The sequence below is a fragment of the Cinclus cinclus genome, chromosome 2 (assembly GCF_963662255.1).
Source record: "Cinclus cinclus chromosome 2, bCinCin1.1, whole genome shotgun sequence".
NCBI lineage: Eukaryota > Metazoa > Chordata > Aves > Passeriformes > Cinclidae > Cinclus > Cinclus cinclus.
The window spans coordinates 84,963,532-84,989,086 of NC_085047.1; the positions used below are offsets into that span (position 1 = coordinate 84,963,532).

General features: G+C 41.0%; 1 protein-coding gene across 1 annotated transcript in view; it reads left to right on the forward strand.

The window, feature by feature from the left end:
• The first annotated feature begins 5,350 nt into the window (after positions 1-5,350).
• Positions 5,351-25,555, forward strand: part of CYFIP1 (cytoplasmic FMR1 interacting protein 1) — a 73,370-nt gene continuing 53,165 nt past the window's right edge. The window contains exons 1-4 of the mRNA XM_062487852.1: positions 5,351-5,436; positions 22,946-23,069; positions 23,635-23,724; positions 24,477-24,554. Of these exons, the coding sequence (XP_062343836.1) occupies positions 22,953-23,069; positions 23,635-23,724; positions 24,477-24,554 (285 nt within the window). The 5' untranslated portion in view covers positions 5,351-5,436; positions 22,946-22,952. The remainder of the gene's footprint in view (positions 5,437-22,945; positions 23,070-23,634; positions 23,725-24,476; positions 24,555-25,555) is intronic.

The following is a 25,555-nucleotide window of genomic DNA, read 5'->3' on the forward strand; positions in this document are numbered from 1 at the left end:
TTTCTTCCAAGTTATAGCTATAAAATGTTTTGAGGAAAATAAATTTTTTTTTCAAGTATAACACTGAGAAAGTTTCTGCTGCCCTGTAACATATTCTTTTTTGTTTGACTGAGTGGAGGTTTTGCTTTAGAGAACAGTATCTATTGTCCTTTGCTACCACATGACACACTTTTCCAAGTTGATGATTTTGTGGTAGGTGAACACGTATTAACAAAAGTAATTTTTACTTCTAGTTTACCATGACTGGTTCTCATTTAAGATATCAGATTATTTATTTATTTATTGCTGGCAGAGACAGTGTATTGTTTAGTAACTTTCTTGCTCAGAGTAAAATTGAGTAGCATACTAAGAGTTTTAAAAGTCATATTTGGAAGTTCAGCAGTACTGTGCACTGGTTCATTACTTTTTGAGTATGTCTTGTACTCTGTGCTTTTGAACTATCTAATGTGGTTGCTTTATTTGTGCTTCCTGTACAGTGATTACCTTCAATGAAATTCCTACTTTTCGTAGCCTTGCCTTGGATAATATTAGCTAGGTATGGGAGAAAAAATCCTTAAATTCTTCATGTTGTTGAAACAATAATTCCTAGTAAATCGGTTTGCCAGTTTTACTTATTTTATGTGAAAAATGCTGTGTAAGTGAAAGATTTTGCTGTTTCACCCAATTTCCTGCTTAGGAATTAATGTTGCATTCTGCAGAGAGACTTCTGTGCACTTTGTAAACAAGTGATGCCTGCATGCTGTTTATTCAGCCAGCTTCCAAGATTTGCTCATCTCTCATCACAAAAGCACAGTGGAAAGTTTGGCTCTGGAAATGTTTACTGATTCTAGTCGTGGACATCCTCAGTGTTTAACTGTCTGTCAGTAGTACTCGGCTGACAAATTCCCTTCAATGAATCAATCTTACGGCATTCCTTTTTTTTCAGAGCCATAGAAAAAACATCAAGTCCTGTCTTCTAGTATGCATGCCCTGTGATGCCACCAGAACCTTTCCATCAGTTCACTGGCAGTTGTTAAAATAGTTATTCACCTGTTGGGAGAAAAAAAGGGTTTTATGTGAGATATGGAGTATTTTAGTTATATATTTACTCTGATTTCCTTGTAACATTCTCTGTTTTCTTTACAGAGCAGTGTTGTTACTTGGATTCTGTCCTGCATCTGGATACTTTTTGACCTTGTTTTCAAATTCCTGTTTTTTGTCAGTTGTTTCTGAATTGATTTGAATCTTAACTTGGATACTTTTCCTCTTTGTTAGAGGAGACCCAACATTTGAATATGCTTTACTTGCACTTCTGGAATTTCAAGTAAGCAATTTTGGAGACATTAGGAAAGTAATGTAATCTATTCCATGTGTGTATAGATTCAGAGGACTTTTGTCATAGTCTATTGTTTTGTGAATTGTCAAGTTTAGCTAAAGGAAAACATAAAACACCCAGCAAAGCATATAGAAGCAGAACTTTCTAAGCTTCTAAGGGGGTATAAAATTGTTTGGGAAAGAACCCACTCCATTATTGATGCTGTCACAATTTCATTTCTACCTTTATTTGTTTTCATTAACTTCTGGATGGAGTCTTAGCCAAGTTGCAGCATAGAAGCCCCTATCTGACTTGTTACTTTCCTGTCTTCTCCTTGTTTTTTTCCTGTGGGCTTCTGTTATCTCTAGGCTACATTTTAGCACTGATTAGTAGTTTCTCTAGTGCTTTCTCTGCTGTTTAGTTTTAATAACCCCAATTAACCACTAGGTCCTTGAGGACCTTTGGTTGTGTCAAACTCTTGATATAAAAAAGTTAGCAACCCGTCGTTGATTGGATGGTTTCCATGGGAGCATGGATTAAAGATAGCAATGCTAAATTAAAGGCTGCTTAAAAATATAAAAAAGTTCCTCTGACGTGCTTTTGAATCTTACTAACTAAAGATTTTGAAGTTTTTCAGCTTTCCTCTTGTACTACTTTGCACACTTACAGAAAAACCTTTCCTCATTTATTGCATTGGTATTTGCTGGCTGCTGTAGTCAGGACCATTGCCTGTCATGATTTCATAAATACCTTTCTGTGTCAGGTCATGACAGTTTCCTGTGTTCTTTATAAGGATGAAAAATCTCTGAACTCAGCAGGTAAGAAAAATTCAATTAATAGCTAGATATGTTGTTAAGATTAAACACCAAAATATCTGCAAAACCAGAGAGTAACATCACCATCTTAGACATAGTAGACACCCAGTGGCAGAACCACAAGATTCCTGTTGAAGTTTTCAGGCTGCTGTGGAGTGAAACTTCTGTGTAATCCTCTGGGGTCCCAGAAAAGATTCTTTCATTGCCTTTGGATAAATACTTAAAAGCCCAAAGAAGAAAAGTAAAAATAAAGAGAAATTAGCTGGAATTCAGGAAGTATGCCTGTGGCTGTCCCTGTAGCATAGTGCTTTGAACAAAGGCTTTATCTGGTCTTCAGACAATTGCATTCAGCTTGTTGCTACCATATTATTTGATACTTGTGTGGTTTAGGTACAGGGTACATAAATCGCCAGGAGCATGATACATTACTGTTGCAGAGCTTCCTAAAGATTGTTAACAGGCATGGGTTAAAATCAGGTTAAAATAAATTCCACCCAAGAAAGGATCTCAAACTGCTGTAAGTCTGGCCTGATAAAAACCACATCTAACTTCTAGAGGCTAGGGTATCAGTTAGTGGCTTGACTGGGAATATGTAGATATATTATCTTTAGCTACACCTAAAAGGCCTGTGTTCAGTGTGGCAGGGATAATTGAGAAGGGCGAATACAGTAGAGGGAGAAGCGGGTCTTCATTTTCATAAAAATGCTGAACATTTTTAATCAAGTGCTGTCATTACACTACCTAAGTTCCACTAAAGTGGAGGAGCAGGGAGTTGTAGGGGCATTACAGAATTAAATCAGGTGTCTGGAATGGTATTAGATGGGCTCACTTAAAATGGCTGTAATAGGCATGCCACGTGTTACATGAGACCATAGACACTCAGATGGTAAAATGCAGTTGTCATTTCATTCCTATATCAAATAATAGAAAAAAAATACCAACACAAATCTTGAGTAGCTGGAGTAGCTGTGTACCATTATCTACCTTTTTTTAATATGACCTTATGGGCTGTTAAAAGCTTGTGTATAGGAATGCTAATAAAAAGCAGATTGCTCCAGCAGTGGGGAAGCAGCTCCTTTGCTCACTCAGTTATTTAGATGGAGATAGCAAAATCTGAGGCATCAGCCAATCCTTGGGACAAGCTGTTGTTTCCTGGACAGGATGGTGCAGGTTGGCAGTCTTGCTTTCATACAAAGCAGCTGCTCCTGCCACCAGCTGGCTTTCATCAAGTAGGGGAGCCACAGTGGTGGTCTTGCTTGGGACAGACTGGCAGACTATGAAATACTGCCCATGTGGGGGCAAGCTGCTGTGATCAGATCTCATGGGGACCATTCGACTTTGCTGTACTTGCTGCTCTGTTGTGGCCTGGTAACAGATGTCTCATTGCTGATGTAGGCTGAGTGCTTGCATTAAGACAAGGCTGTTGTGAATTTGCACTTGCTCAGGACAAGGAAACAAAACTAATCCTGCTTTATAAAAGTGAGTAATTTACTTAAGGCTTCTTGTCCCAAGCAGAGTTTGCAGAAAAGGGCATAGGATGGATGGCACTGGAGACAATCGGGTGTCACTTTAGATATGGAAGCATCCAGCTCTGGCTGTATTTTACGCTTTTGCTTGAGTTGGGTTAAGAAGTTAGGCTGATAAGGAGCTGTGATGTTTGAAATGAATTGAAATTAATTCACTTGGTGTATTCACTCAAAATGTTTATAAATATATGCAGAGAATATATACAGACATAGAAGAAAAGCAGCCATGTCTTAGAGAGCTAATTGTTTTATAGCAAAAACTGTCTTGCAGTACTATGGAAAAAACATGGCTGTGAAGATGTGTCTGTGATATGATGAAATGGTAACGATAACATTTTGCAACGATGCATAACTTCTCCACAAGCTGTGGAAATTCTTGATGATATGGAAAAGGTGGAATAATTGGATTAGATCATACTTGAAATAATGAAAAGTGGGAATCTAGCACCTTATCCCCATTCTTCACAGGCTTTCTAGATGCTATTGCAATAAAGGTTATTTAAAGCAACTTGAGGCAGTGCAAACTTTGGGGGGAAAAACCCAACAATCATTAATTGAAATAAAGCACTCATTATTCTGTTCTCAGCACAAAAATCATTAATAGCACAGTGTCCCCTGAACAACTGTTGAAAACAGAGACTTAGAAGTGCTTGCTATGGCAACAGTGTGCAGTTTGATTATGATTAGAGTGGGTTTTCAAGAATAAATAAAATGGTGGATGCAACTTAAAGCAGACAAATAAAAGGTTTTTATGAAAAATAGTTTTGAAGTTCCCATGCTCTCAGGTGACTAGTCTCTTCGTGGAGTAGTTTGTGGATTCCCTCTGCCATAAAAGTGTGACTGGAAAGAGCAATCTTGACAAATTTCCATGGAAAAGAACGGGCAGTTTGATTTTTGTGGTGCAGTGTCGAGTTCATTAGATGGAATCTTGAACAAATAAGTAAAGCTGAACTTCAGTTGGAGAACACTGCATGGAAAAAGTAAGAAAACTTAAAAATTAGAAAGTAATTACGTGTGGTGTTGTTTACAGAAGAATTAAAATGGGAGGTTGTCAAACAGCAACCTGCCTGTTGTTTATGGTTTTAATGACGTGTGATTATTTCGGATGCAAACACCACAGACATGAGCATCCTCTGCAGGATATTTAAAGGGGTTTCTCTTGCGATCCCTTTTAATTTTTTAAGGTTAGGTTTTTCGTTCGGCCTTTCCCTCGCCGTGGTAGCAAAGCTGTGAAGTGGGAAGCCCCGCCGCTGATCTGGTACTGCCGACCCCGGGGCCCCTGGGGCGGGCGCCGGATGGCACCGTCTGAGGTTTGGACGAGTGGGCACGGTCGTCCTGGCCGTAGATTTGTGTTCCGAGAGAGATTCCCCCGTGTACAGGGCACGGAAAAAGTCGCTTTCATTAAAAGCAAAGGGCCAGTCCGGGACGCAGCTCCGCCGCCTGCGGCAGCTCCAGGATTACTCCCGGCTCCCAGGGAGGAGGAGGAGGAGCCGGGGCCGGAGCGTGCCGGGGGCGGGAAGGGGGGGCAGGTTTGGGATGAGGCGGAGGGAGGAGGAGCTGGAGCGGCAGGAAGGGTGTTTCCCTGCGCAACTCCCGGCTGAAGTGACTCAGACAGGAAACTCCCTGCCAGGCGCGGCCCAGGAGCGGAGCCGCCGGGCCGACGCGACCCTCTGCGGCCGGGCCGAGCGGAGCGGAACCCCCGGGCAGACGGACGGACGGACAGACAGACAGACAGACAGATAGACGGACGGGCTCCTCCCGCCGCCGGGCAGCGCCGCTCCCGGGAGCCGGCGGAGAGCGGGTGAGCAGCGCTTCCCGGGCCCCCCCGGCCGCCTTCCCCCCCTTCCCCCTAATTCGGGCTCTTCGTCTGCGGGGCCGGGCGCCCCCGCCGCGCCCCTCTCGCTGGTAACCGCGAGCCCCGTGCTCGTATCTGGGGACTGCTTTTCCCCGCCGGTGTCTGGGGGCTGCCCCGGGGGTCCCGCTGGCCGGGCGGGGCCGGGGCCGCGGCGGGAAGGGCCGTGCGGGGCCGGGCCGGGCGCTGTGGGCAGCGGGCGGGCGGCCGTGCCCTCGGGCGGGTTGCGTCCCTCCGCTGTGGTTTCCTAAAAGCCGTTTGGGGTTTTTATTTCTGGGTGTTAAGGTTTAGCTCGTTCTCTCTCGTGCTTGGCTTGTGTGTCTGCAGCACTCGAGTGGTCAGAGTTCTGCCTCCTAGGCTGTCTTGGCTAGATGTGGAAAAAATAAAGAGTAAAATGCCCTATGCGGGTTCATGTCCCTCTGCATAGGAAGGAGGTAATCTATAGTATCTTTCTAAGAACGTGGAATAACTTCATCGTGAGGAACTTGAGAATTATCCAGTAAAAAAATAACTATGCTGTAATGACAGCAGCACTTTAAGTTTGAAGATCCCCAGATGGATGGTGTGCCACCCTATCCCACCTCTCTAATGAGCAAAGGTGAAGGCAAAGACATGCCTTCATCTTTCTGAGTATTCCTGTAGTTTAGCAACATCTCTGGTAATTTTTTTGCCTTTCAGTAGGCTGTTGTTGCCTTGATTTTTATTCCTGCGCTGTTTGATGGCAGGTTGGAGTAGCATTTAGACGAGTAAATGGTTATTTGTGCCAGGAAGGCTGTTGGGAGGAAGTTGTCTTTGTGGGATGTAGCCAGTCTGCCTGAAGTGCTGGCTGGAGAGTGTGTATTGGAGGAGGAAAACTAGCTGGAGGAATTTCTTCTTAATTAGAAGGTCGTACCAGCCTTTTCTGTAAACTGTGGGAAATGGAAAGCTTAGGCTAATGAGTGGCTCCAGTCCTTATTGCATTCCGGTTACTTATTTGACATAACTTTATTATAATAAACTTACTGAACATGTACAGATGTAGTGTTGTTGGGTAGTGTTTTCTTCAGTGTTGAATTTCTAATAATATTGTAATGTAATTAGGCAATCTCTGAATTATGTTTTTATTAGAGAATGTTTGAGCTATATGATAGAAAAAGCATTGCTACTCCTTATTTAAGTTCTGATTCTTGACTTCATTTAAGTCCCACTTTTACAAAACTTTTTCTTAACTTTTGTAAACATGAAGTTTTTCCTGCTCTAGTCTTTTCTTCACACTACTGTTAATGCTTCTCTTTAAGCTTTCCCAGGCAACTGGTCTGTGAAGTCTGGCTGGTGTAGGCAGCCAGTTGTCTCTGTAGCTGCCAGGAGGGAGGAGGAGGAATTTGGAAGAAGGCTGTACAGCATTGGGAAGGCTTAACCCCAGTATCATTAAAGCTTGCTTGGGTTAGATTTTTTTTTTTTTTTTTTTTTTAATAAGGACTATGTACTTGATGGAATGTCTCTAACGTACTTTGGTTTTCAGATTTTCACAGCTAGTTTATGTATTCTGAGAATAAACATTTTGGAGTCTTAGAAAAACACCCAAGTACTCCTACCCCCCAACATCCCTGCTTGAAGATGGGGAAAGACTTTGTTTTGTTTACAGGTCTTGGGTTTGTCAGTCCCTTTTGAGGGTCCTGATTCGGACAGTAGGGTGGTGTTTGAAATATGCTCAGCTCTGCTAATTTAAAATTTCTCCCATAGTAGATATCGCAGCATTTAAACATAAATGGAGAAGAATTATCTAAGTTGTTTAAAAGTTGGGGGGTTTTAAAAATATTTTTCTAAGAAAGGGAATGTTCCACAAACAATTCAGACTTTTCAGTTTTTAACTTTTGAATGTGTGACTTATAAAAAAATTCATAGTCCTTTAGTGATGCACCTGTAATATTCAGAGTATTCGTTAACAAGTCTTGTTTCTTCAGTTTACCTTAGGTGGAAATTGTGCTCAGGTCTTAAGCTGACAGATTGTCTTGGTCCATTATGCTGACTTTGTAGCATAATTAAATAATTGCCAGAAATCTGTTCCAGCTATGTGTTCCATGTTAGATGTTTGTCTGATATACTCCTTAAGTTTTGGTTAGTGCTTTGTTTGTGCATTCTGGGAGAGAATTGTCTTGGAAGGTTGCTTGTTCCTGAGGCCATCTGATTTTTCTTTTTAAATTTGTTTCTCCAAGACTTCCAAGATATTCAGGTTGAGGTGGAAAAATTCAGGGTGGTTGAAATTGAGCTGCAAGGTTGGAACAAAAAGATGGAACGAAAAATCCCCACAAAGCTCTTTTTTGTGGAAACAGTTGTATTGATCCTCTGGCCCAAAAGCTGCTAGAACTGCTTGCAATGCTATACAAGAGAAAATTAATTTTTATATAATTTCCATGCCTATTTATGTGCATATCAAGTACGTTTCATTTTACAGTTTTTGCCCTGTGTTCTCTGGGCAAGTTCTTCAAGTGGTTCCATTGCTGTACCAACAAGTAAAGTGAACTTGAATACTGGGCAGCGCGTTTTACCCTGCTGAGTCGGAAGTCAGCTGTGCACTTGACATCACTCTTCTCAAAACAGTGACTGTGTGAGCTTCTGAATTTCCACTGTTTATACATTTTAAAATGACTGCAGCTACTATGGCAAGCCCCAACTTAATAAGCAATTATGCTTGAGCCAAGTTAAGTGCTTGTTTACCTATGGATGCTGCAGGAGCTTGGCACAGCCCAGGCACCAGTGGCCAGTGAAGTGGTTTGAGGTGGATCCATCCTTGTGCGTGGGACTGTGATTCATTTAAGCAGTCCTGAGCTTCCCTGTGAAAGTTCTCAGGGATGAAGACAAAGAGAGGGGAGTAAATGTAACAGAACTGTAAATTTTTGATCTGTAGAACATATACTTTTTTACAAGTGGCCTCTGGCAGACTTTACTCTTGAAGGTCATCTTGCTACTTTTTGGTTACACTGTTATTTGTGTATACAACAAGTAAATGCTACCTATCCTTGTCCTGGTTTTTATGCAGAACTGAAACAGTAAAATGAAACAAGGACATTTCAACATTGTGAAACATGACTGTATACATACAAAAACTCACAGAGCGCTTGGTAAAGGTGCTTTGCATTTTAAGCTACATACGTCAGTTCAGGATTCTTTACTGCACGTCTGCCCTTAGAAGCTGACATTAGTAGGGCTCCGGGGCACACTTTGCTGTGTAATACAGATAACAGAGTGCGTATTGATTTGCTTTGTTAAAATGTAATTCCATTAATCCACATCACTGCCTTTCTGGTGGTAAAATTAATGTATGATGCATTGATGAGACTTGCTCCAAGAAGGCAGAGGTTGCAAAATAGCAGTTAATCTTTCTATCTCTTGGCACCAAAAATGTTTTATGATATTTTGGGTAGCTCTTTATCTCCTGTAACAACACTGGCAAAAATCCTGTAGCTTGTTTTCTTCATAAGACTTAAAAGATTTTTCTCTGTGTCAGGATGTACTGTCTGCTGTCTACCTCTATTATGTCTGTAAATGTATATATTTGTGAAGAAAATCCTGTTTTCACACACTTCAATGTTTTGGGGGAAAAGTGGCTATTTTGGACTTGAACTGTAAGAAGTAGAGTTGTGGTAAAGGTTGGTATGGCACAAATAATCATTTGGCATTTACCATCTCAGAAGAAACCCCCTTTCCCTCAGGCTGACCATCAGCAGACAGCAAGTGAATTTGTAGCTGCGTAGCCTTTCTGCAGAAAGACCATTGTGGGAGGTGATTTAAGGTTGTGGGCAGCTGAGTTGAGCTCAGATCTGGCTCAGGGTGTTGGAGAGAGAGGGAGCCCATCTCTTCAAACCTTCCCAGCTGGGAGATGGTGGTGGTCCCTGGTCTTGAGGAGCAGCACTGATGTCCCACTGCTGTATCCCTCTCCACATTTTCTGTAGCTGTTTCATTCTGCCAGACGAGCTCCTGCTGGAAGGGATCCCAGCAGGGCACCAGTCTGATGGTGAACTTAAGGAGGACTCCCAGGGCAGAAATCCCTTCATTTCTTAAATCAGAAGACTGCTGGGCACCCTCTGTGTGGGACTTAGCCAGCTGTGGTTGGTCTGCTGTGGATTTGCAGCCCTCTTAGTCATGCTGTGAGGTCCCTGCTGTACTCAAGGACTACAGAGAAGTAAAAGTGAATGTGGTAGTTCTTTGACTGAGTGTCTGTTCTATGATTCTCTGTGTATGTTGCCAGGACAGGTCTAGGCAGAGCTTAAAGTGAGTGTCCTCCACAGGAATGGACCGTCTACCTGTTAACTTTAGTGAAGCTTTTCTTATTCAAGTATTCTGCTAACACACGTGGAATTGACACTTCTATTCTTGCTTTCATCAGAGGTAAATGCCAGGGCAGCAGGCTGTGGTGCCCTCCTTTTCCCAGTTTGTGAGTGTTCCCGGCTTACAAAGTGGTTATTTGTGAAGTTCTTTGATTTCTCTTTGCTTGAACCAAATACTGGGAGATTTTCTCAGTTTAACAGTGGACATGTCTTTCAGCAAGCTTTTCACATGGCTGGTTTTTGCAGGTCTGCTTTCTGGCAGTGTTGGTCAGGAGCTAATAGAGTGACAAACTTTTAAAGCCAATAATTACTCATTTGGTGGAAAAAAATGCCATCCCTCCTCTTCTCCCTCCACTGAAGGGAATCTTAAGAATTCAGGCAGTGTATAGACTCATTTGCAGAGAGATGACACTGCAAATGATTAGCAGGGTTGAGTCTCAGTAATGTTCTTATTAATTGCTTTATTCTAAAGCAAAATAAAAAAAAATTAAATAGTGCTTTTGGTTTTAGAAACAAATAGATTTTAAAACCATACTGTCGTTTTATGTTAGGGCATGAGTCTCAAGCGTTGACATGCTAAGTAGTGATTTCAGCTGCGCAAATGTCACAAGGTGCTTTTGGAGATGCTTGCTTTATACACTACACCTATACAAGAGATGTGTTTCCAGGGTTTAGATAAAAATGTTAGTACTGTATTTCACTTTAAAATGCTTTAATTCTGACAGGGACATGGACACTTTGTTGGCAGGAAATGAAAATGCTGTTGACCTGAAGCCATTTATACCCTTCTTTTGGTATAACTCCAATTATTTTAAGTGGGTTCAGTGATGTAAAATCAATAAGGAGAGTACAATAAATTATAGATTCTAAGGGTGAAGTTCAGGCGAACTGTCATGACACATAGCTCAAGACAGATGTGAATGCTTGTCAGATGATATCTGAAGTAAAGCTTTGGATGAATTTTCACTGAAATGTTTACATGTATAAAATACTACAGATGATGATCTCTTTCTGAGGAAAAAGAAAGCTTAAGAAGCTAAAATTTATTTATTTTTGTTTTTTCTTCTACTCTGTCCCATACTATTAAACCATTATTTACTTCTTGTGTGATTCACTCTCTCCTCACAGAAACGCACATAATGGTAAAATTTTTTAACAGCTTCTGAAGGCTGTTGGTTTGGTTTTTTGTTTTTAAATACCATAATTTTGCAAAATTTTATATAATTATTGTACTGATTTAGATAATAAATAAAAAGCTACTTTTAAGCATTGATAGTACAAATTTGCTTAAAATAACTTCCAACTTACTTTTCAGATGAAGCTGTGTAATTTTTTTTAAGTGAAAAAAAGTGGAGAGTGTTGTGTTGTTGACTTACCTAATATCTACAGGTATAGAAAAGGAGTGTGAGTGACAGCAGACAGCCTCTCTCTGAGTCATTTTTATTGAAGCCTTTGTTCAATTTTTAAACTCAAACTAAGGCAACACTGAGGCCAGAGCTTCATCTGCAGGCTTGCATTGAAAAAACCCACTGGATATAATTAATGCCTGTTGTGTCACTGAAGGACATATGCTGTAAGATGGAGCTGGATGCAAAATGCATAGACACTGTGGAAGGGAAGTCTGGGGGGCTGTCCCTGCCTGGAGAGCTGCCCCGAGCAATGGTGTGGTGGGTGTCCTTCCACAGGCAGGGGTGTTGCCAAGCAGACTCCCCTGAGAAGCTGTGAGACTGGCCCTGGAGCATCCATCTGTGTAACTGGACTGAGGAAGAGAGTGCTCCCCTCCCCTCCCCTGAGAAAACAGTGTTGTTTTTCTTTGTTTCTCTCCAGTATTGTGAAATAAAAGGACAGATCTCACATGCTTTATCAGGAACTGTAGTGATAGGACAAGAAATAATAGGTTCAAACTGAAAGAGATTAAATTTAGCTAAAAGATATGTAAAAAATTCTTGACTGTGAGGGTGGTGAGGCACTGGAACAGGTTGCCCAAAGAAGCTGTGGGTGCCCCATCCATGGAAGTGTTCAAGGCCAGGTCCGATGGGGCTTTGAGCAACCTGGTCTAGTGTAAGGTGTCTCTGCCTATGGCAGGGGGTACAAACTGAATGGTCTTTAAGGTCCCTTTCAACCAAAGCCATTCTATGAGTCTAAATAAACAGTTTGTCTGAGGGGTTGTGTTGTTGCTTAGATGGAAATCTGAAGACTCCAGACTTTTGTCTTTCTGTCCATCTTGGAGGCTGATCTCTTCTACCTGTAACATGACAGTCCTCCATCCACTTGGGTGCTCAGTTCCTCCATGCCTAGCTCCTTTCAGCCCATGTACACAGGTGTGCCCTTTTTGATTAAAGTACCAGAACTCTCTTTGCACCAGGCAGCAAGGGCAGCCAACAAAACCCATGGTGAGCAGGTATGAGCAATCTGTGATGGAAGACTTCATCCTGAGCCATGCCAGGCTAATTCCATGTGAACTTGCTTTCCTTTCTGGGGTGGTTATTGCTTTTGCTGCTCCCTTTCTCGTTCTTTGTACTGCTTTCACAGTGGGAGTGTTATCTTTGCTAAGTGAGCGGATTTTCACAACTGTAGTTGTAGTTTTCACATGCTATGTTGTGCTTTGGTGCTTAGCTTCTGTGTTAAACTTCAGTCTTGTTCAAAGCTGTGCAGCATTGCTTCCTACCACCTGTGCAGCAGCAAGATCAGGAACAAATACAGAAGAAATGCTTGTTGAAAACAGCTGCAGGAGAGAGCAGCATCAGCAGAATGCAAAAATGGTAGCAAACCAAGAAGATTAAAAAGCAGGGTGGAGGAGTGAACTGGGTGAGAGGAAAAGAATGCAGAAAAGAGAAGGGAGCGAGTTGTTCAGGAAGGTGAAATGGTGCAATTCAAAGGTGTGATACCAGAGAATATTAATAAGGGTAAGGCAAGTAAGTGTAGCAAGACAGATCTCAGCACACCTAACCTAGGATGAAACAGTGCTTAAATCTCTTACTTCATTGCAGTCTGAAAAAGGCCAAATACTGCGGAAGTGGGTTCATTCTGTACATTAGTTCACTCAGAGCTAACTCAATTCTGTGTGAATTAACTAGTAAATCAGCACAAACCCCCACAGACATCTAGCCCTATCAACAACAGATTTTTTTTAATTTTACATTTGTGACATATCTTGGGCTTCAGACTTAGTTTCACAGATCAAGCAAACCAAACAAAACCCTTCTGTGAATTCTTGCAGCACAAGTGCCATTGCAGAGGGAGGTTGCATGCTGCAGGATAAACCTCAGAGACAGACCCTCCCTCCTTATTCATCTAAGTGGGATACTTTTGAATGAAATTTTAGAGGCTTAGGCTTCTCCTGTGCCATTGCAATGGATTCTCAAATAAAATAAGTGGAATGAACAGAATTAATGTTTCATCTTTGAAGTGTGTGTGTGTGTCCTCTGCTTGAGCTTTCTGCAGGGGGATAGCCTTTTACCCTGTGTTTTATCAGGAAGGTCTATCTCTCTTCCAAAGCTTCAAGATGTGGAATGATGCTGCAGATGCATAGTACTGGCCAGGCTGCCCTTCGAAATACCTGGTTGTTGCTTGCTGCATCATCATCATCCACTGCAGATGATGCTGCTGTAGAATTGGTATGTGCTCATCCATGTGCTCCTTCTGGCAGCTAACATGGCAGGAAAAGATAAATTCACTCTTGTGGTGCCTTGCTGTCAAAAAATAGTGACTCCAGCCTGGTGCTGTGGTACAGGAGTGCTGAGGTTGCACTATGTTCTCTAGTTGTGGGAGAGTTTTCTTACTGAGGCTGTAATGTGGAGCAGTTAATAGACATACACGTGGTGGCAGGCAGGTATCAGGAAAGGCAGTTCTGGACTACCATGACTCACCAGTCTTAATCTAGGGTTCATCCAAAGAGCCTGAGACTCCCCCATTTCTAACCTGCTGTGATGATAGTAGAGTGTCAGACCTTCCTTTTATTGGAAAGTGCTTGATTTAATCCAGGGTATTGAAAGGGAAATTACTTGACAGGCATAACCAATTGTCCTCTTAAGTCCTGGTGGTCAGTATGTCAGCAAGTCATTTCAGCTCCATGACGGCATCCTTAGCAGTGCTGTCCTTGTGGCCTTGATTATCCCGTGGGAGGAACGGTAGTGACTCGCTGAAGTGTGGCTTTTACATTGCATTAATGGTGCTGCTGTTGCTTACTGATTCTGCCCAGAACTCAGTTTTCCAGGTGATAAGACTGGTGTATCACTGTGCGCCTGAACCTTGCTTGCACAGTCACAGCACAGGCATTACATATATTACGAGATGGAAAGGATGGGCATTGCTTTTTGGGATGTTTCTCTGCAGGCTGGACAGTAGCAGTGTGGATTGCATGAAAAATCGTATGTGACTAAACACAAAGAGCGTTTAATTTAGGAAGCTGAGATTTTCTTAAAAAAAAAAAAAAAATCCACGCTGTCAGCCTGATGTTCTTCCCCCAGTCTGTGCCTGGGTTCTGGAAGCCTGCAGTTATTGTGAGCCACATCATCCTATAGGAGTATAATATTAAATTAATCGTTATATGGCCATTCTTCTGGGACTCACTATGACGTTTGGATGGGATAATACAGTGCTGGAATTTTTTTCTCTTTTTCATGTATTAAGCCTTTTTTAGAATTCCGTTTGCAGATGTATTTTTGAAAGCTTAACAGTATGTCAAATCTCTTGCACAAAGGACTGTCAGCTGCTGTTTGCTTTCTTCTGTCTTTTACTTTAATCAGCCAGGCCAGTAAATGATGTGAAAAGCAGTTTTCTTTGCTCCTTCAGCTTATGCAAATCCGTTGCTTAGGAACGGGTAGGAGCTCCAGTCCCAAAAGGAACATCTTAGGCTGATCCGCTTGGCAAAAAGGCAGATTGTGCTGTCCAGAGCACAGGAAAAGAGCATTCAAACAGAGAAGATCCATCGTGTTGCTGTTCTCTGAAGTGCTTTAGCTAACAGGGTGTTAAAATGTTTTCTGCTCAGTCTGAATTGATAGGTAAGCTGTTGAAGGGCTGAGTTTAAAATTTAATTAAAATAGAACTAAAAGGGAGTTTTTGAGAGAGATCTTGGAGGTTTAAAATAAAAATTATTGTTTTCATAATTGCTGTGCTGTTCTTGGAAGAGAGAATCTGTTCCTTTTGTTCTCTTTCTGTTACAAGGGCCTTTTATGACTGGAATCTCATGGTTTAAAATGAGTAGGAACATTATGTAGAATATTAAATCAAATTTTCATAATAGAAAAAAATATTTAATTGATTTTCTGCAATGCAGTAGCATAGAAAAATGGCACAATGGGGCAGACGAAATCTGAAAATGTTGGGTTGCTATAGGGATAAAACTTCTGCTGCTGTACCAACCAATTCTGTTCTTGTGGGAATGTTGTCATTAGTTGCTATGGAGTTTACTGAGATTGGTCCTGAAGACCTCAGTTCAGCAGGCCAGTCAGTCATCTTTTTAAATATATTTCTATTTAAATATCTTTCTTTAATGTGTGGACTGTGGAATATCTTTGGTTCTCTCTCTTTCTTTTTTTGTTTTTTTTAATAATAGCTTCTCTTCTCCCTCTTTAACTGCACCATGTAAATTTTTCCTGATTTTCATCACAGAATTCTTTTAAGTAGGGTAATCTTTGATTTATTTATTTATGCAAAAGGAATTTAAATTCTCTATTAATATTTATGTTAATATATAATAATTTATTTTTGGCAAAACCACTCATTGAATACATATTTCAATTAACGGATTGCACAGAAGTTTTAATCTTCTGTATCCATGATACTATATTTTAATTTAAGGTTCAAAGATTCTGCTTTCACAGACTTGGGAAAGAAGAGAGGCAATGTCAAAGGAAGTTGCTGTTTAAAGTGCAGACATGCTTCCTCTTTGTCTTATTTTGAGCCTGGGAACATGTACAAGCACTTGGAGATCAAATGCATCTATTTAAAAACATAATGTGTCCAGTGAACTGCAAAAAGGCATAGGGCGTAATTTTTCCCAACATAATCTTTTAGTCAAATGAAACACTATTTTCATCTGCAGCATTAGACAATATTCGAAAATTTCTGCAGTCCAGCAATTTTTTATCATTGAAACTCCACCTTCATTAACTCACACTTTGGCATGATCCCTCTCCATATTTTTAATATGAAATAATTATTTTCCACTTAAAATTCCAGTGTTGGAGAGCTTTTTTGGGTTACATAGAGAATAATTACTCTTACCAAAACCAATTCCCTGGATGTCCCAAAACACTTCTGCTTCCTGGGGCTGCATTCTTGAGCTAATATTTGCATGTGTTTTATTGCTGTAGCATGTATGCTGGTTTCTAGGGCTTACAGTGTCCTGGGTGCAGCTGGAGGTGGGATGTGCTGAGCACATCTGCTTGTCCCACTCACAGGCCTCTGAATATTCTGCAGTAACTTCTCCTGCCATGGGGAAAGAGAAACTGTGCTTGAGTGGGTCAGGCTTTGCTGATCCCAGTTCAGAGTGTAGTGTGAGGCCCCTGGCTGTCAGCTGCAGCCCAGAACTGCTGATCCAACCCTTTGTGATCAGGGGCCCCAAACTCTCCTCTCCAGGGCTGGGAACTTGCCCTGCAGTTTGATGACCATAGGATGTGTTTTTCCTGGGCTGTTTCAGGCTGTTTGAAGTGTAACTATCTGCATTTTGAATGGACATGTGGTACATTTAAAGTCAGTTTTCTGTGAGCTTTTGGTTAAATGAAGTTAAAAGATGTGGAGGTCTTTTTTGTTGTTGTTTTGGGGTTTTTTTGTGGTTTTTTGTTTGTTTGTTTGTTTTGTTGTTGTTTTTTTTTTTCCCCTTTAAGAGGTGTATTTTAGATACTGGTGTAGTGTGTAGCATGGTATCAAGAATGGTGAGGTAAGATCAATGTTGGTATTCCTCTGACTCTTCTCACTCTGAGATTCAGCAGTGACTGAAATCTTCGCATGTTCAGCTCTTCCCATGTGCCTGGCCAGGTGCTATGAGAGGTGCTGGGATGGATGTGTCTTTTGGGGCAAAGAGGGAGAGGGTCTGTACAAAAAAATAGCAGTAGTTGGTCTGCTCTGAAAAGTAAAGGACTCCAGGAAAGGTTTGCTCTGCTGTCACTGCTGTGGGGATGTTCATTCAGGACTAGATGGAACATGCCTCAGTTTACAACACCCTTTTTCAGAGTCAGTCCGAAAAGTGGAATCAATGGGGGAATTCAAGGGAATTTATTTAATCCAGCACGTTTTAATCAACCCTTACTAGCTTGCTGCAACACTTCATGCTAGGGCAGCATAAAGACCCAGCTGAACAAAGATACAGTCTTTGCTCTCAGACTGGTGGGGATGTCCTGGTAGTTCATCTGAAGTTTAGCTGAAGAAACTGTGTTCCTTTACATCACTGTCTCTTTAATGCTTTTGTTTTTGTTGGTGGTTAATGATAGAAGGAAATCATTGTCCCTGAACAGCTGAGCAAAATGATATGTACCTTGTCAGCCCTGTGTGGTGAGGCTGGTTACTGCATATCCACGTGTGATACTGGTGTTGGGGGGATTGACTCCATTGACTGCTCACTCAGATCTTTCCCCTGCTGTGATATCAGCAAAACACATCTTTCATTTTCCATGGACGTTTAATTTTCCATTAAAATGGAGATGAGCATGTGAGACGAGCATGTGATAGTAATAGACAGAGTTGTGCCCACTGTCTGATCTTTCCAGTATGCAGCAATATACCAGAAGATGTACTGTAAGGAGCTGACAGCAAAAAACACCTGGGCATCTGTTTCCAGATTGTCACCTGCTGCAATCCACCATGCTTCAAGAGGGAAGCCTGCTGTCTTACTGCTCTGATGGTGTGTGAGGATAAATCCTTAGAGATTTCAAAGTGAGGGTGCTTAGATGTCCTCAGAGTGTCAAATCTTTGAGTGAGTGATGCAAAGGAAAAAAGTGCCTGTCAGCTGTGGGACTTAGATTCTAATTATTTTTGTTCATTTCAGGGAACTTCAACATTGTTATTTCAACTTCCATAAAGTAAAGCAAGAATTGTCATAAGTAAATGCCTCTGCTTGCTCTGTCTAAATCTTCTGAAGAAAAGTTGGCTTTCACTGTTAGCTTGATATTCTATACCTTTCTTTTTATAACTAAAGGACTGAATTACACTGTTTTATCAGTTTTCTGTGGGAATGTTCATTTGACAGTCTTAGTACAGGTGATAATGACAGTTTGTAAGTAATTTAAATGGCATATTTACTTGTATTCTCCAAGAACTTTCCATTCTTTCCCTGTGTATATTCGAGATACTCAAGATACCTTTTGGGTTTTTAAAAGTTTTTTGTGGTAACATGATACCAACCTCATCATCTCCCTATCTTGTTTAACACAGCCATAACATTGCATCTGATAACTTTTGTGGTGAAGGGCTTTATTTTTCACCAGTAAGTAGATATCATCGAACCCAGTTATTTGGGGTAGAACTTATGTTGGGGATCAATATCTTTTTGAAAATCAACTGGATAGATTCATAACATCATTACAGGACAGACATTTCTGGGAAACCTTGGCCAGAGGCTAAAGAGGAACTGTGTGGTAATTTCTACACTTATAGGAAGGTCTCAATAAGGGTACAGTTACCCAAGTTCATTTGCTTTACCCACATTTTTTTTTGTTTTTTAGCTTGGTTGCTAGCTGCAAGTTATATCTGTTGCATTGTGTGCACTGGTGGTAAATGTGTATGAGAACTATCTTGTATCATTGAGCATATTTTTTTCCTGTTTTAGCTATTTGTAGGCTGAGTCCCACTTAACTCTGTCACTGAGAGAAAGCTTAAAAGCTTGTTTGTTAACTCTCTGGAATTCGGGGAATTTTTTTAACCTCTGAGTTTGAGAACAGAATAGTTCCAGCAATTCTTTGAGTGATTCTGAAATTAATGCTCTGTTCTCTGCTTTCTCAGTCCTTACCTTCTGTAGTTGTCATTAACAATTCTGGTCAATTTTCTATTTTTATTTTTTGTCCAAAACATTGTCCCCATAATTTGCTCCTGTTCATATTTTCTTCCAAATAATCTGAAGCTTCAGGAGGCCCAAAAGAGTGTGGCTGAGAAGAGCATGCTGGCTGTTTTCTGATATGCTTGTAATTAAGAATATAGACCTTCTGCAAAGACTTAGTCATCATTCTTTTAGGATGGAGATGTGGAAATGGTTATCTCTAGTAGGACTAACAATCATCTCTAAATTCCAGAGCACTGTTAGCAGGACACTGCTTACCATGCATGGCTAAGAGCAGTGGTGCAGAATTATGATATTTTAAAAAGGTTGCCAGCTCTTTTTGTGAATACTGTCAATAATAATCCAGTTTTGAAGTTAAATCAAAATGCAAACAATGCTAGAGGAGCCTCCTTTTTTTGGCTTGATTTTTTCACGTGGACGAAATGTGAGAGGGCAGCTCAGTGAGCTTCTCCACAGCATGAGCTCTTCAGACCAGGTCAGGCCCATGTGGTGCTCATCTCCTGCAGAACTGAAGAAAAAGAGGATATCCTCTTTTTATCCTGGTTTAAGCTAGTCTGTGGCCTTGCACAACTAAACATACTAAAAAAACTCTTAACCCTGGGACTGGTATCTTGATCCTTGGATATGGTGGGACTTGGTACTATGAGGCTGAAATATGTTTCGAGACAGGGATTTTCTTGCTTCGAAATCCAGAAAAAAGAACTGAGAATCAGCACAGGCATTGCTCTCCCCTGCTTAGAAAGCTGTGCATGTTCATCAGACACCAAAATTTAGCAAATAGCTTCCTGTATGTGTGGTTCTCTCTCCTCAAAGGAGAATGTCAGATCCTGAGTGTTGAATGTTGACTAATTAAGTTGTGTACAACCAGGAAAACATGTTCTTGTTAATGCATTTTTACTTTAGTGCTTTAAGGATGGGTCATGATCCAAAGATACCAAAAAGAAAAGTATTATTTCAGAAGTAAGGCTTACATGTCTTCTGAGAAAAGCTGTCCTGGGATATCTCATGTGGGTACAGAACTGAAAACACAGCTTTCTAGGAATTTAGTTTGAAAAAAATTCTCAGTTTGGATAAGTGTCCTTGTATAACCATAATGGTGAGTATGACTACAGCATTTTGATCTGTTCTCATTTATGTAAAGTCCTAATCAAACTTATTTTTAAGTAGGTCTTTGAAGTTTCTTATGTTCTCTGCCATAAAGGAATCTGTTAAAATATTAGCTCTCCTGCCCAGTAATTTAATCTGTTAAAACTCACAACTCTTAAGGAGGCAAAGCTATCCAATTTTGTGTCTTGGGAATTTTAGCTTTTCTTAAATTAATTTTTCTGAGCTTAGAGGGAAAAAAATCTGGTTTTGCCAGCCCTTCATCACTGCACATGAGAAACAGCTGTTGTCTTTTGGAACTTGTTTTATCAACAAAGATAAAGAAGGGGAGAAAACCCCTTAACCAGTTCCAGCTGTCCCCTGCCACTGCTGTTGTCAAAACTCCTCTGCTCACTTCTGGGGAGGCAGGGGGGGAAACGTGAATCACACCCTCACAACGTTTGCAAATATGTCAAAGCTGGGCAGGAAGGAGCTGCTTTCTCTTTCATGTGTTGCTAGACACTGGAGTGCAAAGGCTGGAGAACAGGGACATTGAACTTGGCCAAGGAAACACCAGGTGTGTGGATACCTTTGGCAAAATTGCAAAGCAGAGCTGTCAGTGGGCAACCTCAGAACAAGAAGACATTTACAACTGTCTGTGCCCAATGGCTTTTATTTTCCTCTTTGAAAAATGCTGATCTTTGGGAAATCATGCTGAAAGACTTAAAAAAATGTTCTAAGTATTTAAAACAAATCCACAGACAGTCTAATGTCTTATAGTCTGGTCATAGCTGATGTTGCAGGATTCCTCCTGTACAGCTCTAAATATTGAGGCCAAAAGCATGCAGGTGTGCTTTGAGAATGGGAATATATGGGCCACATCTTCAGAATATTCACTTCTAGTGCTGAGGAAGTACAAGTCAGGAGCTTGGGTTTTGTGAATGCCTCGCTCTGTTCAACAGCAGGGCTGAAGTCATTGGTGGACCATGTTTTAGGAGGAGAAGGAAGATGTGTGGACTAGGGAGAGGGTGTACTTTCCTTGCATGCAGTGACACCTGCCCTTTACACAGATAGTTGTAGTAGTTTTTGGTGTAGAACAGCAGGCCATTTTTCACTATGGGTTTTAGAACATTTTTTGCAGTGCTTTCTTGGAGCCAGTGCTTTGTGGCCATTTGCCTGTCCAGTGGGGAAGAAGGCTATGGGCCCATTGACTCCACCCTGGCACATCCCAGAGCATCTGCACACTGGGCATTTCTGCTTTGACAGGGAGGCTAAGAGTAAGAAGAGTTTTGAGTTGGAAGGAGCCTCTCAGTTGATCTGATTTGTTTTTTAGCTAAAGCTTGATTTCTAGATACTCACACTCATATATAAAGTGCCTATAGATATAGACATCTGTAGATGTTCTGACTTCTTGGCAGCTCAGTTTCCTCTAGGGTAAAACTGTTCAGTCTGGCCTCCTCACAGGACTTTTGCCCAGCCATGGAAATTTTTTGGCATGTGTTGATTTATTGAAGGGAGGACACCATGTTCTTTGCTGCTCTCTAATTTGAAAATAATTGTGGTTCTTGTGTTGGAGCTTGATCTGGGTGTAGGCAGTTGTTGGGCAAACATCCTGGCACAGGTTTACCAGCCAGCACTCCTGTCAGTCCAGCCCCTCACCACTTTTTTGGCAAGGATCACAAATTGCACAATATGAGCTCTGGTTTATTTATTTATTCTAACAAAACCTGATATGCTCAGGCTGTGAGCAAGGTTTGGGCTGGGCATTCAAGAAGAAACAGACCTATGAATCTTTCTGTTGCTTGTTGCTTACTCTCTCCGTATGTGGTACATTAGCATTGCAGCAATGGCTTGGTACACAGGGTTGGTCTCTGGAGCTAGACTGGTAGTCACTACTGGTTGCTTTCTCTCCTTGGGATTGGATTTTGGTTCTGGTTTTTTTTTTTTGTGAGCTGAGCCCTTCCTTTGATGTAAAGATGCTATTTCTGTGGATCTTTCTCCAGGAATCTATAATTAGGCAAGAGAAAGTGAGGAGGTGTTTCTACAATGCCAGTAAAAGTACAGTGAGTGGTGGGATCACCAGCCCGTACCAGCTGTCTTGTAGTGAGTTTTTGTCAAAGCTGCCTTGGGATCTGCTTGTACCCTCTCTGCATGTGGGAATGGAACAGGTCCATGGGGGTGTCACATGCCAAGCAGGGTCCTGCTCCTCCGGGATGTGGGTGCTCAGTGTTCCTTTCCTTTCAATAATTTTTTTCGCTCCACTGAGGAGAATGAGTACATCATTATATAAAAGTGGATGACTGAGTTGTTCACCCCACATTTTCTTCCTAAATTTTCACAGAACGGGTAAGGTTGGAAAGGACTACAGTGGCTCACCTGGTCCAACCTCCCTGCTAAAGCAGAGTCATCCTGCAGCACATGGCACAGGATTGCAGCCAGACAGTCCTTGAAAAGTTCCAATGAAGGAGACTCTACAATTTCTACTTGGTCACTGGTCACAGATGGCCCAGATTTCTTCCCATTGCTGTTCTTGGTTCAAAACCCCAGGCAGTGGCAACAATTACAGGTTTATGGAGATTGCCATGGCCCTGAGGAGTGTAGCATTAACTATCCAAAGCAGATCTGGATGTCCTAGGACGTGAAACACTGGAGTCTGCTGGCATGTTTTGACAGCCTGGTCTCCTGAAGATGATGTGGCTGTAGAAGCTGTAGTGCATAAAATTTTGAAAGTATATTGGCTCAAAACTGAGCTTTAAAATCATCCTTTCCTGTATTTTTGGTGTATTTCTGGTTGGTGTCCAGCAGTGGGGGAGGAGAAACATTTCTCAAGTCCTAAAAGTAAGGACAAAACTCAGAAGCTTTATTTAAACTTGTATTTGAAAATCAGCTGGGTTTCTGTTTGACTGTTTCCCTCTGTTTTGGTTGAAGGGAAACTTCCCATTTCCCACAATATGAATAGTTCCCTGCTCTTCATTTTACTCACTTGCTTGCTGTGTATATAGTAAAACGTATAAAGTTATATCTGTGTATATACATCTACATAGCTATATGTATGTATGTATTTTCTAACCAGGTGCAAAATGACTGCTCAAGTAACTCTGGAGGATGCCTTGTCCAATGTGGATCTCCTGGAGGAATTACCATTGCCAGATCAGCAACCGTGTATTGAGCCCCCACCATCATCTCTTCTTTACCAGGTATTTTCTCATTATAGGAAGAAGTTTTTTCCATTTCCCAGTGCTGTTAAGAAAGAGTATGTTTGCCCAAAACCAGAGTGTGTTTTATTGGCAATATATATAAAAATTCTTTTCATAGGACCATAGAATGGTTTGCGTTGGAAGGGACTTTTTAAAGATAATCTAGTCCGATCCCTCTGTCATGGGCAGGAGCACCTTCCACTAGACCAGGTTGCTCAAAGCCCCATCCAACCTGGCCTTGAAGACTTTAAGGGATGAGTCAGCCACAACTTCTCTGAGCAAACTGTTCAGTGCCTCATCACTCTCACAGTCAATAATTTCTTGCTAATACCTAATCTAAACCTACTCTTAGTTTGAATCCATTCCCATTTGTCCTGTCACTACATGATCCTGTACAAAGTTCTTCTCCAGCTCTCTTGCAGGACCCCTTTAGGTCCTGGATGTTGCCATAAGATCTTTCAGAGCCTTCTGTTCCTCAGGCTGAAAAATGCCTGGCTCTCAGTTTTCCTTCATAGGAGAGATGCTGCTACAGAAGACTTAATTCCATGTTTTCCTTTCTCTACAGCCAAACTTCAACACTAATTTTGAAGACAGAAATGCATTTGTCACTGGTATTGCAAGATACATTGAGCAAGCTACAGTCCATTCTAGCATGGTAAGTAGATGTTCCAATACACACTTTTATATTGCATAGAATTAAAGGAGAGGAATGCTTCTTCTTGTGGTTCATTTTAAGAATTATGGTCACAGGAAAGAGGTTACCTACAACACTTCCAGGAGGGGGTAAGATGGAAAAGTGCTTTTTAAAAATTTTTGAAATTGCCTTTCTTCTTGGGCAACTAATGTTGTTAGTTGCTTTCATGGCACTCTTGGAAAATTAGGAATAATACGTTTTATAATTCTAGAGGCCAGTTCACAAATGATGGAATGGGCAGATAAAGTACCTGGTTACATACTACTGAAAATTATGCATGTTTACATCAATCTACTTCTACTCCTTTACCTGTTTTGATTGTTTGGATATTGTTGTACCTTTCCTGTGCCATGTAAAAAATTGTTCTGCATGTGCTGACTCTCATCCTTGAACATTCCACCTGGGGTCCCTGTGTTTAAAAGGAAGAATAAACACCATCCCATCACCCTCCTCCATCCCAAGATTAACATTTCTGTTTATACTTAGAGATCACAGTGTCATTAGTTTTGGGAAGAAAGAACAACACATAAACAAGTCTGATCTGGGGAGATAATAATTGATATCATTCAGCATGCAGTATATGTGTGTTTGTTCACATACATTCTGATAAGAGAAATAGGTTCATTTGGACAAGGGCTTGGAGTGATAAAAGATACATGGATATAATCCTTTTGTATTACAATTCCTATTTATACTGAGTGTCTTCTCCACAGAATGAAATGTTAGAAGAAGGTCAGGAATATGCAATCATGCTGTACACATGGAGAAGCTGCTCAAGAGCCATTCCCCAGGTAATGGATGTAAACTCTACTGTCATGCAGCATGGAAACTTCTGTCCTGTTTTCATGTGGAGTTACACGGAAAGAGATCTGTCAGTGAGATCCAAAATGGAGTCTGCTTTGATTCCTGAATTGTTTAGCTGGGCATGCCATAGAACAGTGTCTTTTAGTGCTTGGGGACCAGTTGGACTTTATTTTTTTAATAAGGCATTTATAGCAATACCTCATGGGGTTTGTGTCAGTACTTTTTGATTCAAGAGTAGTATAGGGGTAACATGCTTTAAAAGGAAGATTTTTGATTGTGGGATCTGCTTGAGCTCAACTTTTCATTCAAGAGAATGGACTCTTCCCATTCCTCAGTTTTAATATTTTCATTCAAAACAGGTGGCATAGCATGTAACAATTAACATTCAGGTTAATCATGTATGTTTCTAGACACTACTACTCCAAGATAGCCACTTTTTAAAGGTCAGAGCTACACAGTGCTTTCTTGATCTGTATACAAAAAAAAAATACCCCTGCTATGAATAGGGCACAAGTCAGCTTCAAGTGTCTGGGAGTGGCTATGCAGGAGTGGGGTGGGAAGAATATTGAGAAGTGTCAGAAAACTGGACACAATTATTACTATAAGTTGACTCCTTCATTTTTTACAACTTTATAATGCAATTTTTTTACACTGACATGCAAGGAAGGCTTATCCTGTGGTTTAAGTATTTGGAATGGAAACCAGGTAGCCTGTTTTGGTTTACAGTTCTGGCCCTGTTTTAGTGCATGATTTTGAGCAAGTGGCTTAATGTGGAAAGGTTACACCCTATGCACACTACAGATGTGTTTGACAACCAAATTACTTGCTGTAAAGTAGTAGGAAAATCTTAGATTGTTTTGGGCTTTTTTACACACAGTAAATCTTAGATTAGCATAGGATTACCAAACCTGGAAATTTTTGTCTTGGTCTCTTTAGGATGATAATGCATTTTCTCAGGATCTTAGTTGCTGTGACTTTATCAGGCGAA